The 15,171-nt window shown below is 39.4% G+C and overlaps 1 protein-coding gene across 1 annotated transcript in view; it reads right to left on the bottom strand.

Moving 5' to 3' along the window:
• slc8a2b (solute carrier family 8 member 2b) overlaps positions 1-14,845 on the bottom strand; it is a 20,363-nt gene extending 5,518 nt beyond the window's left edge. Inside the window, exons 1-10 of the mRNA XM_014034118.1 lie at positions 14,404-14,845; positions 11,606-11,743; positions 11,291-11,518; positions 9,982-10,338; positions 9,759-9,884; positions 9,481-9,676; positions 8,228-8,358; positions 3,240-3,613; positions 962-1,065; positions 782-799 (exon numbers count right to left, since the gene is read on the bottom strand). Of these exons, the coding sequence (XP_013889572.1) occupies positions 782-799; positions 962-1,065; positions 3,240-3,613; positions 8,228-8,358; positions 9,481-9,676; positions 9,759-9,884; positions 9,982-10,338; positions 11,291-11,518; positions 11,606-11,743; positions 14,404-14,796 (2,065 nt within the window). The 5' untranslated portion in view covers positions 14,797-14,845. The remainder of the gene's footprint in view (positions 1-781; positions 800-961; positions 1,066-3,239; positions 3,614-8,227; positions 8,359-9,480; positions 9,677-9,758; positions 9,885-9,981; positions 10,339-11,290; positions 11,519-11,605; positions 11,744-14,403) is intronic.
• Between the last annotated feature and the right edge of the window lie 326 nt (positions 14,846-15,171).

Below are 15,171 nucleotides of genomic sequence, written 5' to 3'. Positions count from 1 at the left end.
AGCGAGTTAGTCTAGATTTAAAAAAAAACTTTATGGTGTTTCTGTTTTTCTTAACGCAAGCTGTGATCTTTTAGAGCTTGAAGCACGTTTTCAGGACTCTCAGCTACTACCACACCAAATCCTGGGCAGATTTGAAGCAGATTTTTTTTAACTTTTATTCGTTGTTGTTGTTGTTGTTTTTGAACCTGAACGTTTAAGAGTTCACATCTAAACTCTAGAATTACAGAAAATAACTTCAGAAGTTGGAAACATCTGTTTTTATTGTTCATCTACAGCACAGACGGCCTTTCCAGAGCAAATTTGACAGAAATTAAGCTCCAATTAAAGCCAAGAGTGAAAATAAAAAGTCATTTACAGAGAATAAGAAGCAAACTGTGAGAAATAAAAAGCCAGCAGAGGCTGAGTTAAGCAGCTGCTGTCAGCTTTTGTTACTCCCTGCAGCTGAATCAGTGCCACAGCCCAGAGAGCAACATAACGACAGAGAACTGAGTCATCATCTTCCTCCAGTTTCAGAGAAATCTCAGCAGCTCCTCTGATAATTGCACAATTACGCCAGTTTTACACGATTAAATGTGAAACATCTCCAGGCTGTTGCTCAGAATAAACGTGACAGAAGACACGGAGCAGATTGAGCCAGAGCTTAAGAGCAGTTTTCATTATGTTCTGCTCTATTTTAAAATTAATCTGCTAACCCGGAAATAATGAATCAATCAGGAACAGACAAATCGTATCAGGAATGGATGTCCGGCTGGAAACAGACAGAAGAATCAGAGGGTCTTACCTTGGCTGAGCAGCAGAGCTGGAGACAAAAACAAAAGAAAAACCATTAAAAACTTCAAACAAGAGAAAAGTTTTATCTCCTTTAAACACTTGTTCTCTTTATTTTCATATTTCATTTCTGACTCCGGTGAGCTGTGGAACGAAACGAGGAACAGTTCAAGCAGGAAATGCAGAAACAGACCTGAGATTCCTCTCTTCAGCCAGCGAGGCTCCTCCAGCACGATGAAGAAGTTCTCATGCTTTTCGTACTCCTCATCGTCGATGATCCTCACCTGCAGAGTCTGACTGCCAACACAAACAGGAAGTCACAGTCAGATCAGGGCGATTCGCCACGGGTCGCCCTCGTTAGCGCGCTCGCTCCTGCTGGCTCTGATCAGAGCGGAGGAAACACCGGGAGATCGATAACCGAGTCAGAATAAGGTTTCTGATGGATGATCACACAGTTCCAGCAGCTGTTAAACGTCAGCTTCAGCATCGATCCGGCTGGAATGAGTCGTGTTGCTTTTTGAGTTTCAGCAACGTTTTATTAAAAAAGGAACTTAAAAGGCTGTCATGACAGGAGAACGAACAACAACAGAACAGCAGGAATAAAAAGACTGATGGGAATGGAGAACAGGTGTGGCAGCAGCACACTGATGTTTTCCATTAAAACATGAAACTAAACATTTAAAAACACAAACGTAATGAGGAAGGACTTTTAAACGACATCATCGCTCAGAGGCTTTCAGCCGTTTTCCAGGAAACATTTTTTAGAAATGGAGAATCATGAAGGTTTTTAACTTTGTGCAACAAAAATAAACACCAGAGATACGAACATTTAATCCCACTGATTGTTGATAATAATCCACCAGTTTCATCAAACTGTCCCTAATTATCTGGCAGCAAACTGCAGATTAAACAGAGGAGGAGCCTGGAATCAACCCTCTGATGAAAATCACATTAATTAGTGCGACGTGATAAGATCTGCCTCCCACAGTGTTTCAGACAGGAAGGAGGGAATAAAGACCTCTTCAAAATCTGCTGCTCTTTAAAAAGAACAGATTATTGATCGAAGAGGGTGTTCTTCATCTCCACACGAGTGAAGCCCTGCTCTATGATGAGGATTAAGGCCACAGAGAGAGAGAAAAAAGAGATTAAAGTCAGAATTTTGACTTTTATCTAATTCTGAGAAAAAAGTCTGAATTCTCTTTTTTTTTCTCAGAATTCTAGACTGAAGTCCGAATTCTGACTTTTTGTTGGGATTTGTGTCTTGTCTGTTGTCTCCCTCTTGTGTCCTTCCTGCGTCATCACTCATCATCATCTCTCCTCCGTCTGTTTTCTGCTGTTTACCTGTTCAGTTAGCTCTCACCTGTCAGTAGTTTCCAATTAGTGTTCCTCAGCTGTTGTTCATCTTCTCTCTTCTTCTGTGTGTATAAATACTCTTCTCTTCTGTTCATTCTCTGCTGGATCATTGTATGGATTACTCCTGCTCTCTTGTTTTCATCTGTGTTCCTCGATGTTTTAGTTTTATTTTAGCTGCCCTGTCAGCTCTTTTGTTTTGTTYGTTAAATAAATCCTTTTTAGTTAAAAATTTCATCAACTGTCTGAATCTGGGTCCATTCCTTGCACAAACCTGACACTTTTACCTAATTCTGAGAATAAAGACAAAATTCTCCTTTTCCCCCCCTCAGAATTACTTTTTTTAAATTTGGAGATTAAAGTAAGAATTCTGACTTTTTTTTCTCAGAATTCAGAGATTAAAGTCAGAATTTTGACTTTCCTCTAATTCTAAAGAAAATAAATCTAAATTCTCTTTTATTAAAATTATGAGATCAAAGTCAGAATTCTGACTTTTTTAAAATTCTGAGATTAAAGTCAGAATTTTGACTTTTCCGTTATTCTAAGAAAAAAACATTCCAAATTTTCTTCTTTTCACAGAATTCTGAGATTAAAGTCAGAATTCTAACCTTTTTTTTCCATAAAATCCAGAGAATAAAGTCAGAATTCTGACATTTTTAAAATCTGGGCAATGAAGTCAGAATTTTGACTTTTCACTAATTCTGAGAAAAAAAAAATCTAAATTTTCATTTTTTTCCCCAGAAGTTTGAGATTAAAGTCAGAAATTTGACTTTTTTTTAAAATTCGGGGATTAAGAGTCAGAATTTTGATTTTTTTTTTTCACCAATTCTGAGAAAAAAAAATCAAAATTCAAATTTTTTTCTCAGAATTCTTAGATTGAAGTCATAATTTTGACTTTTTTTTCATTTGGGAATTAAAGTTAGAATTCTGACTTTTTTCTCTGAATTCTGAGATTGAAGTCAGAATTTTGACTTTTTTTCTCAAAATCTGGGGAATAAAGTCAGAATTCTGACTTTCCCTAATTCTGAGAAAAAAAACAGAATTCTCATTTCTGAAATTAAAGTCTTTTTTTTTTCTTTTGTCAGTGGCCCTAATCCTTTTGTGATGACTTCTGGACTCACGTGGTCTGGTCATTGGTGAACTCCAGCTCCCCCCGCGCCTCCTCGTAGTCCTCGCCCGCCTTGGCGGTGCCGCACTCCGTGTGGTACGGCAGGATGACGGTGCCGCGGGCGCCGGAGTTGCGCACCACGGTCACCTCCATGGTGCCCACGCTCTCGCTCACGCGCACCATGCGCTCAGTGAACGTGAAGATGCCGGCGTGGTCGTCGTCCAGGATGGTCACCGTGGCCACCAGGGGCTCGACCAGGCGGGCCTTGGGGGCGGCGCCCGCCTCGTCGCTTTCGAACATCCCCTCGGCGTCACCGACCCGCAGGTTGAGCAGACGGACAAAGAAGTGCTCGTCTTCTTCAAATATGTCGTCGTCGATTATCCCGACCTGCACACAGACGGAGGCAGAATGTGAGGCTAGCCAAAATGTTAGCTTAGCAATTATCTGTTAGCGATTAGCATAACTGTGCTCACCACTGATAAACGTCGTTTAACTTGTAAAAAGCCGACACCATAACATTTATTCTGAGAATTCGTATAGCCACCTGTTCATTTCTCTTCAGTCAGCTCTGGCCACGCCCACTCTCACCTGTTCTCTGTTGCTCAGGCTTCTCCACTCTGTTCATCAGCCTCTGTCCATACAGTCACAGTTTTCACTCCACCTTCAGTTTGTCATCGTGTTTCTCCTCTGTGACCAGACTGTTTGCATTTCTGGGTCAAACTCCAACAAATAAACAGTTTGGAGTTGATTCATTGGACTTTGTTAGTTTTTAAAGCTGTGAAGCCACAACATTAACTAAATCATAACGGATGATTCTTCACGCATCACATATTACATCTACACAATGTCTCCTGATTTATTCTTTATTTCAAATAAATGTTTTTATAATTAATATAATTGATGTCTCTTTGTAAGCAATGAGCCGATCTGCAGATCTTCATTCAGTCTAACGGGAAGCGACAGATAACTTCATCTCCACTCATCTGCTGTAGGGAAGTTGTTCAGTTTATGATGGAGACATTAAATGCATTCAGGAATTCAATTAGAGCTCTTTAATCACACTTGAGAAGTGTTTTGGCTTAATTATGTGAATAAAACAGACTGAACGAACTCCCACTTGTTTTGATGTTAAACATTATGTTACAGCACAGTAATATAATAAACACAGGGCAACTTAAAAATAGACTGAAGCAGAAACAAGGAAATAGTCATGTAGAAATTAAAATTAAAAAAGCAATATATTAGAGAATAATTAAAAAGTTACTGGTGTTATATTTTATTCTGAAAGGGTCAGGTTTGGATTATTTGAACCCAGGAAATACAGACTTGAACACAAGAAACTTGAGTTGAATAAAACTAAATAAAGTTTATTCATCAAAAACAAAAGACTGGTGGCAGCAAATGACTTAGAACCAGAACACGAAAGAGAACCATACGAGGAACTGATGAAGAGTAACACTGAATTAAAAAAATAATAGAAGCTTGTGGCCATGAAATAATAAGTCATGGTCACAAGATAACAATGTTTATCCATGAGATATTTAATGCGTGGCCACGAGATTGTAACTTTTGGCCACAAATTAATAACTTTAGCCATCTGACAGTCAACATGTGGCCACAAGATAGTTACTGTGTGGCAACAAAAAGTCATTAATGGCCATGAGTTAATAACTTGTGGCCACACATTAATAACTAGTGATCACAAGATCATAATGTGTGGACACGAGCTAATAACGCTTGGATATGAGAGTTAATGTGTTGTTATGAGATAACTCATGGCCATTAAATAATTAATTCATGGTCATGAAATAGTAACTTGTAGCCAGTAACTAATAACTTGTGACCACTAGAAAGTAATTTGGGGGCATGAGATAGTAACTTCTGGCCACAAAACAGGCAATTTGTGGCCATTAGCAAACAACACTTGGATATGAGATTTAATGTATGGTGATGAGACAACTCATGGCCATAAAATAGTTAATTCATGGTCACGTGATTGTAACTTGAAGCCAATAATAACTTGTGATCACTAGATAATTTGTGGTCATGAGATAGTAACCTGAGGCCAAGAGACAGTTAGTGTGGCCACTAGATATTATCTCATGGACATGAGATGGTTAATATGTGTCCATAATATAGTAACTCATAGCCACGGGATAATAACATTTGTCCCTATATAATACCTAATGGTCATGAGACAGTATTTTGTGGTGATGAGATACACTGTGGTCACTAGATAAAAATTTGTGGTCATGGGACAGTAACCTTTGGCCATGAAACAGGTAATGTGTGGACACGAGCTAATAAAGCTTCAATATCAGAGTTAATGCGTGGTGATGAGATAACTCATGACCATAAAATAGTTAATTCATGGTCATGAGATTGCAACTTGTAGCCATTAAATAATAACTTGTGACCACTAGATAATAATTTGTGGTCATGAGATAGTAACATGTGGCCACAATATAGTAACTCATGTCCAAGAGACAGTTAATGTGTGGCCACTAGATACTATCTCATGGACATGAGATGGTTAATGCGTGGCGAAAAGATAGTGACCCATAGCCATGTGATAACATTTGTCCCTTGATAATAATAATGGCCATGAGATAGTAACTTGTGGTGATGAGATAAATTGTGGCAACTAAATAAAAATCCATGGTCATGAGCTAGTAACTTGTATAGATATCTCTTGGTCATGAGATGTTTAATGCGTGGCCATGAGATAGTAACTCATAGCCATTGGATAATAGCTTATGGTCATGAAATAGGTAATGCATGGCCATGTGAGATAACAACCTGTAGCCACTAGATAACAACTACTGGCCATGAGATAGTTAATTGCAGGCCTAACTTAATTTAAAATAAAACATTCAAAGTTAATTTTAGAAAGCCAGCAGCTAAAGGCTAACAGTGGCTAAAGAGGATACAAATAGAGAACAATGATTCTGAAGGAGCTGAAGAGATCTTGGCCACAATATAGTAACTTGTGGCCAACTGATAGCTAATGTGTGGCCACTAGATAATATCTCTTGGACATTAGATGGTTAATGCGTGGCCACAAGATAGTAACTCATAGTCATGGGATAACGTTAGCCACTGAGTAATACCTAAAGGCCATGTGATAGCAACTTGTGGTGATGAGATAACTTGTGGCCACTGTATAATATTTGGTCATTAGATAGTAACTTGTGGCCACGTGATATCTTTTGGTAAGGAGATGGTTAATGCATGGCCATGTGAGATAACAAATTGTGGCCACTAGATAACAACTAATGGTCATGAGATAGTTAATTGCAGCGCTGTGTCTTCTGAATAAATGAAAATGATTTAACACAGTTGTTTATACTTTTAGCAGCTCTTTTTATTCCACAGCTGACCTGCTAAAAATGACAGATTTTCTTTTCTGGATCTCTGACAGACGGACTTCAATCTCTGAACTCATAAAGTTCTTCTTTTTAGTTTTCGCTGTCATTTTCATGAATGGACACTTCCTTGTATCTGAGGCAGGAAACATAGCCTTATATGGTGTTTTTGGGGTGGTAATTATGCTAATCTCCTCTCGCGTGCACGAGCAGCTGGATACGAACAGGTGAAATTTACGCAGCTCATTTACACACTTTTCCTGAAGATAGAAGAGTTTGTTGAACCTGACGTGGCATGTTCGTACGAACCCTTCAAACGAACAAAAGTAAGAGAAATTTAGGATAAGAATACGAGCATGTTCTTGCATGAGGCCCAATGATTCTGAAGAAGCTGAAGAGATATTGGTGTAATTCTATGGAAACAAGTTTTTGTTAATAAAATTAAACAATTCAAAAACTACAAAAGCTAAATACTAAAACTCACACCACAATAAGTTTGTTTGATCCAGAGGTTTTGGTGTTTGAACGGTTAAAGCAGCACAAAGTGAGTGGAAGTCGTTTATTAACAGAACTCAGCAGCTCTCTGAGTCTCAGACGGGTCTTTGGTTCAACAGGATGTTTCTTTGAAGGTGGAGGTCAGACATTCAGCTTGAATCAGTTCCCTGCAGCTCATCTCTAACCGGCGCTGCGATCGATTGGACCCGTGAAATGAGTGGCACCGGGTCTTTGTTGTGGACCCACTCAGAGTGGATCAGCCGGTCCTTGAGCTGCTGTCTGTGTCTGAGCTCTTCAGGTTCAGTTCACCGCTTCTGATCTTTGATCTGGCTTTAATTCCCAGGTTCACCTCATCTTTATGTCCAAACACTTCAAATGCCTTTACTCACACACTGAGCTTTAAAAAAAAAAAAAAGAAAAAAGAACTTTAACTGTAAAAAATAAATCCTTTCTTGTGTTTGATCCAAGTTCACAACGCAGGAGAACATGATTGTTGGAAAACAGAGCAGATAAAGTGTAAAATATCAGTGAAATAACAATAAAATCTAAGTTATTATTTAATACATTCTGTCAGATTTGATCTGTTTCCACGTTACGTTACGTTTTCACATTATTTTAGTTCAAAGGTTTATCAGCTCTAACTTTGTTTCAACCCTCTGTTTTTCTTCAGCCTTTCTCTGGACCTCCTGCTGGGACTTTCATCATGCATCTCATCTCACCTCCTTTCTTTTTGCTTTCATCTTTCCTGCAGCTGATTCAGAACTCTGAAGTCTTTAAGAGAAGAAGACTGATGACAACAGATCCTCACAAACAGGAAATGAGTAGCGGGTAAAAAATAAAAAATAAAAGGATGGCTTTTAAGAGTAAATTAAATCTTTTGTTTTTGTTCTTTCTGGAGGTCAGAGGGTTTCAGCCTACTTTTTAAAAACTCAAATAGTGGAAAATATATTAAGTTCAACAAACAGGAGGCTTTCTGCTTTAATTGGTCTGTTTGCAGATAAACAGTTTCCTGTGCTGAGAATCAATAGAAGCTCATCAGTGAGAGAGGAGTTTGCTCTCAGCAGCTTTTATTTCTAGGAGGACCTGGAGACCTCCTCCTGGCTCCAGACCTGGTTTTATCTTTCAGGTGGTCCGGACTCACCTTGATCTCTTTTCGAGTGTCTCCAGGTTTGAACACCAGCGTTCCCTCGCTGTAATCGTAATCTGAGCCGGCGTTGGCCGAGCCGTCTTCGGTTCTGTAGTCCACGTAGAAGGTGTTCTCTCCGAGGCCTCCTGCAAGAATATAAAACTTTAAATTAAATGATTAAATTAAATTAAATTGAATTTAATGCACATTTCTTTCTTTGTTTAAAAGTATTGATCACATGATGCAGATTAAGTTCAGTCCTACATTATTATTTTTATATCATAAAAATATTTCTAACGTGATAAAGTTACTGAAACATTAATTAAAAATCTATTCTTACATCTTGGAATCATTTATTTTATGTTAATAGTTTTACACATTTAACATTTTTTTAACCGGAAAAATCAGTGATGTAAGATGAAACTGATGTTGAGTTGTTAAAGCTAAAAAAAGAGCAGAAAGCTAGTTAAAACTGAAGGGTAGCAACATGCTAACTAAAAGCTAAAAGTTGTTAAAAAGGCTAGTTTAAAGATAAAAGTAGCTAAACGCCAGCTAAAAGCAACAAAAGGTTTGCTAAAAACTCACAGCTAGCTAAATGTAGCAAAAAGCTATATAAAAGCTAAAAGTTTTAAAGGTTAGCTAAAAGAAGAAAGAAATGGCTAAAAGATAAAGTAGCAAAAAGGTAATCAACGTAGCACAACAGTAGCTAAAATTGAAAAGTAGCAGAACAATAGCTGAAAACTGAAAGTAGCAAAACAGTAGCTGAAAGTTAAAAGCAGCTGAAGGTTGAAAGCAGCTGAACAGTGGTTGAAAGGTAAAAGCAGCTGAAGGTTGAAAGCAGCTGAACAGTAGCTGAAAGTTGAAAGTAGCTGAAGGTTGAAAGCAGCTGAACAGTAGCTGAAAGGTAAAAGAAGCTGAAGGTTAACAGTAGCTGGAAGTTGAAAGTAGCTGAAAGTTGAAAGCAGCTGAAGGTTGAAAGCAGCTGAAAAGTAGCTGAAAGTTAACAGTAGCTGAAAGTTAACAGTAGCTGAAAGTTGAAAGTAGTTGAAAGTTGAAAGTAGCTGAAGGTTGAAAGTAGCTGAAGGTTGAAAGCAGCTGAACAATAGCTGAAAGGTAAAAGTAGCAGAACGATAGCTGCTAACTGAAATTAGCAGAAGACAAAAACCGAGCCAGTTTGCTGAATCAGCTGAAGTCACACGCTGAAGAATGAAGCTGCTCTGTTTCCACAGGTGTTTCTGTATCAACAGGTAAGTTACTCCTGGCTCTACCTTGGCAGATGACAGTCAGGTAGAGGGTCCCACAGTTCTCCATGCACTGACTGTGGGCGCTCTCAAACGAGATGTGGCTGCAGACGGCCAGGTCGTCCTCCTCCGCTGCGTCCTCGTCGGTCACGGCGGTGCGGCGGGCGTGGTCGGCGGCGTGCTTCTTCAGAACGTTCCCGGCTCCGATCATCATGCGGGTAGCCTCGAGGTGAAACAAAATAAATATTTAGGATTTCTCCACGCGGGACCTCTCTGAGAGCTGACGGCGGACAGGTGTGTGTTACCTGGATGCGGTAGAAAGCTCTGCTCTTCTGTTGGTGCAGCAGAGCGTAGTAGTTAGCCAGCTCCACCAGCTGGTCCAGCTCTTTGTCAGGATATTTCTGCTTCAGCTCCTTCAGGATGCGAATCACCTGGAGGATTTACACAGAACAGGTAATCAGAAACCCCTGCTGTAGAGTTCAGAATTATGTTTATTTATCTCATTTATCTTGTTTTTTTCATTCTAACCTCTTTGCGGCTCTCGTCCAGCTCCTTTACACTCTCCATGTTGACCATGGCGCTGTTGGAGTTGGGCAGGTTACCTCCAGTGACTGTCGCTGTGGCGGCGCCGTCCTGAGCGCCGCCCCCGCAGTTTTCGGCAGGAACCATGGCGCCCCCTCGAGTCAGGAGCTTGCCGTCTATCATCAGCTCCATGCCGCTCTTGCTGGGGGTCAAGTCCCCCTCGGTTTCCACCACGATGCCGTGGCGCTTGTCGGCGCGGTAACGCTTGCCCATGTACTTGTAGAAGAGCAGGCGGCGGTCGGCGACCCAGGCCAGGATGACGCACACGGGGAAGAAGAGCAGCGTCACCAGGGCCTCCCACACCTGGAAACACAACCAGGCTGTTTACATTACCTGAGAACTGATCCGCTGACGACTGGAATCAGGGTTATTATTGTTAACTAAAACTAAATAACCAAAACTGAAACTGAAAAAACATTTTAGTTAACTGAAATAAATAAAAACTGTAATAAAATGAAAAATTATAACTAAATAAACTGTATAATTATTTTACAAAACAAACTAAAACTAACAAATTATAGATAGAATATCCTTAGTTTTAGTGTTTGTCAATTTATTCTGACATGGAAACCTCATATAAATTACTTAAGAACAAAAATAGCTTAATCTATTGCAGTACGCATAAAGTTAAGGAGTTATTTAATGAGAAAGCACTATTTATATTATATAATTCAATAATTGTTCCACGTTTGATCTATTGTATAGAAGTCTGGGGAAATGCATGTAAAACAATTACTAATAAATTACTAATCCCATCTCTATTTTACAGAAAAGAGCCGTAACAATTGAAGTACAGTCCATTTACCATTTACTCCTGTGAAAAACAAGCAACAAGTAGCACCGGGTTGGAGACAACTATTGTCATCATCCTAAAATAATCGCCTTAGTTGGCAAAATTGAGTTACACAATTATTTTAGGAAGGTGTTGCTATAATGGACTGCTTTAACTAGTGACCATGGTTAATGGTTAGTTAACTCACAGGAACATCACAAGCTGGAGGATGCATTGGAGAATATGTTTATTCAAACTACAAAATAACTAATACTAGAACTAATAAAAACTAAACTAAACTAAAATTAAGCATTAAAAATGCAATAATAACTAATAAGAACTAACAAATCCACTGTAAAAACAAGTTAAAACTAACAAAATTAAAAGAAAAAAAGTCACAACGAAATAAAACTAAACCATAAAGAAAAATCGTAAACTATTATAACCTTGACTGGAACCAGGCGGATCCAAAGGTGGACTCACCTCCACGACGCCCGGAGAGATGATGGACAGGATGAGGTAAAGCCAGATGTAGGCGAAGATGCTCCAGAAGGCGGTGATGAAGAAAACCCTGAGGTGTTTGATTTTACGCGACTGTCCGTCGGGGATCACCCACACGCAGATCCCGATGATCACAAACATGTTGAAGGCGGCGCTGCCCACGATGGTCCCTGGACCCAGCTGCCCGGCCTTGAACTCATGACCGCACACCTGCAGGGGTTCAGGATGACACGGATTACAAACACACGAAGAAGAAAAACAACGAGTTAAAGCTGAAGTGTTTCTAACAGAGGTTACTTCTATAACGGAGAGCAGGATCTCTGGGGCGCTGGAGCCCAGAGCCATGAGGGTCAGGTTAGAAACCGTCTCGTTCCAGATCCGAACCGTCGCCACAGAGGTTTCACCGTTGGGCATTGTGATGGTCACCTCCTTTTCCTGCAGCCACAAACACACACACACATTTACTGAATCAGCTAAACGTCTGCTTTTAACTAACAAACCTTTGGCTGCTTTCAGTTTTTTTTTTTTTTTTTTGCATCTTATAGCTTTAACCATCAGCTTCTAGAAACATTTGGTTTAAATTAAATGTCAGGTATTTATATCTAGATTTCATGCAGGGGCGGAGCTAGGCTTTTTGTAAGGGGTGGCACCGGGGTGGCCAAGGCGTTTTTTAAGGGGGGCACATGCAAAAAAAGAAAATCACTCTGGATTGGAAAATTCAAGATGGCCGCCATAGCTCTGCTGTTTTAAGAAATATTAAGATGAAATTTTGTGTGATCGTAGCTAAGAACTATAGAAAACAACATGCTAATGTGCAAATTTCCCCACTGTGGGATCAATAAAGTTTTATCTTATCTTATCTAAATGCTAGTCCCAATTTATGATTCAGTCAATTTTACACACACAAAACTAAAGATTAGTGTAAAAGTAGCTGAAACCAATCTTCTTCAATCACCACAGCTAATTTTAAAAGGCTAAAATGTAGCAATTTTAAAACTTACTGAGATGAAATTAGTTATGTAGTAGTCATGACTGATTACATGCCAATAATTGATGCTAATCCCAAATTAAGCAAGCCACTAATGCTAATGCAAATTTTACAAACAACTATAACTCAGCCATTTCTCAACATACACAGCTAAAAGATTTACATAACAAGGTAGTATAAGAAAACAATCTTTATCAAACTCTAAATGCTAATCAAAAATTCAAGATGCCCACCACAGCTAATTTTAAAAGCCCTTAAGTCAGCTGTTTTAAGATTTACTGAGATGAAATTAGTTGTGCAGTAGCCATGATTGATTACATGCCGATAACTGATACTAATCCCAAATTAAGCTAACCGCTAATGCTAATGCAAATTTTACAAAGAGGTATAACTCAGCCATTTTTAAACATACACAGCTAAAATATTTACATAACACAGTAGTATCAGAGAACAATCTTTACCAAACTCTAAATGTTAATCAAAAATTCAAGATGGCCACCAAAGCTAATTTTAAAAGCCTATAAGTCAGCCATTTTAAGATGTATTGAGATGAAATCAGTTGCGTAGTAGCCACGATTGATTACATGCCGATAACTGATACTAATCCCAAATTAAGCTAACCGCTAATGCTAATTTTAGAAAGCTATAATTCAGGTATTTTTAAACATACACATCTAAAATTATTATATAGTACAGCAGAGAACAATCTTTAACAAAATCTACGTGAAAATACAAAATCTAAGTTCTCCACCCACTTGTCAATTATTTTGGGAGGGGCATCTGGGGTGTCCAATCATGTGCCGGGAGGGTCACTTGCCACCCCGGCCATCCTGCCCCTGATTTAACACAGAATATAGCATTGTTTGTAACAAAATAATTTGTACTTGGAAAAAAAAACTAACAAATTTACTTAAATTACTGTAAAAATACAAAATCCAATTCAATTCAAATTCAATTCAAATTCAAAAAGACCGTATTGATCCCAAAGGGAAATAACAGTTAAATAAGAAAAAATATTTATTGTTTCATAACAAACACCTGCATCAAGTCAACGACGTGAAAAAAAATGAAGCTTTGTTTATTTCACATCTTCGTCTTAATAAAATTTAGATCCAACTACCTCAGCACGACGGGTCACAGAGTTTTATCCCTCCTCTGCTCTATTCATCACCATCAGCAGCTGATTCATCATGCATGAAACCTTCGAATAGAGCTGCAGACCTATTTGGACCTGATCCCGGTTACTTTTGGCAGCTTTTTAGTTTTGGCAGTGGTGGGAGTAAAGAGGGCCAAGCTTGGCCTAAAAGTCAGCAACCGGGTGATAAAACCAGATAAGGGAAGCTTTGTAAAGAGACACAGCTGTCCCAAAGGTAATCAGTCAGACCACACAACCCGAGCTGTTTGTGCTGAACGTGACTTCAACTCTGACAAGACAAGAACCACACGGAGTATAAAACACACAAAACCCGCCTGTCGCAGCCAAAAATTCAGGACCTCAGACTAAGCAGGACCTGCTGATCACAGCTGAACTGTGAAGGGATGGACTGTGGGAAACCCGAGCGGACAGTTCTTCCCCCTGACCTTGAAGAGGATGGAGTCAGCCCTCTGTTATCTCCTTCACCTCCACCTTATCTGACATCTCCATAATGAACAATCCAACTGCTTCTTCCTGGTCTTTATTGAGTCAAACTGAATCAGACGGCAGCTCTGAGGCACAAAAACCTCCATAATAAGAGCTTTGAAGGATTTCACTGACATAAAATATTAACTAGCTGCTACTGCTTTTAAGGTTGTGAAATTCTGACTCTTGTTAAATAAAACACTCTTCTGTCAGTACATGTGATTAAATCGAACACTTGGTCATAATTTGAAATATTATTGTAAATAAAAACATAAATTTAAAAATCTGGTTTTAAATCTGTCCTGGGTGCAGGGAAAAGCCTGTTCTTATTTATATTAATGAATTAAAATTAAATAAAAGATAAAATATTATATTATTATACCAATTATTGCACAATATGTGATATTATTTGCATTTTTCTTTCAAAATAAAACTAAATAAATCATTTAATTTGTTGCTTCACCTGCTGCAACAACAGCATCTTACCTGCGACGTGATGACCTCTATGGACGCCATGAAGCGGTCTGCGATGATGGACACGCCCAGGAACATGTACATGAGGGACGCAAAGTAGACCACGGCCCGGACCACCTGATACCCGAGCCCCGGCTGGTCGGGCTTCCAGACGGGCAGCAGAATGCCCGGGCTGCACGTCGCCACCTCCTCGCACTTCGCGGTGCCGTTGGAGGCCAGAGCGGCGCCGGTTCCATTAAACGAGGGCGGAGCAAAGGTGGAGGGCAGCGGGGAGGTCGGTGCGGTCCGCAGGGCCGGGGCGAAGCTGGGGGGGCTGCCGCGACGGGACTCCGACTGGCAGGGCGGCAGTGGCAGGAGGAGGAAGAGGAAGAGGAGGAAGGAGGCGGGGCAGGTGAAGAGACACATGGTTGGTTTTCACGGCGATGAGGAAGATGATGGGAGCTGAGAGCGGAGCTCTCCTGGACAGAAACAACAAAAAAAGTTTCAAATGTATCACTTAATAAAGAAATTAAATCTTTTTTTTTATTATTTTTGCTTTAATTAAACAAATCAGGATAAAAAACAAGTTTAGAATAAGTTTGATAAAACATTTTATAAAGTTTAAACAAGAACCAAGTTAGTTTTACAAATATTGCTGTGATGTTTGTTGTGGGAGGAGCTGCGAGTTGTTCACAACAAACAGCTAAACCTCTTTATTGACTTGGATGTTTGATTTCATCAGTTATTTATGCTTTAAATTTGTTATTTTACTAAGATTCATCTGATTATCATGTTCGATGA

The sequence above is a fragment of the Austrofundulus limnaeus genome, unplaced genomic scaffold (assembly GCF_001266775.1).
Source record: "Austrofundulus limnaeus strain Quisiro unplaced genomic scaffold, Austrofundulus_limnaeus-1.0 Scaffold1977, whole genome shotgun sequence".
In the NCBI taxonomy this organism is placed as follows: Eukaryota; Metazoa; Chordata; class Actinopteri; order Cyprinodontiformes; family Rivulidae; genus Austrofundulus; species Austrofundulus limnaeus.
Note: the sequence above shows the minus strand (reverse complement) of the source record. Positions and strands in the feature narration are given on the sequence as shown.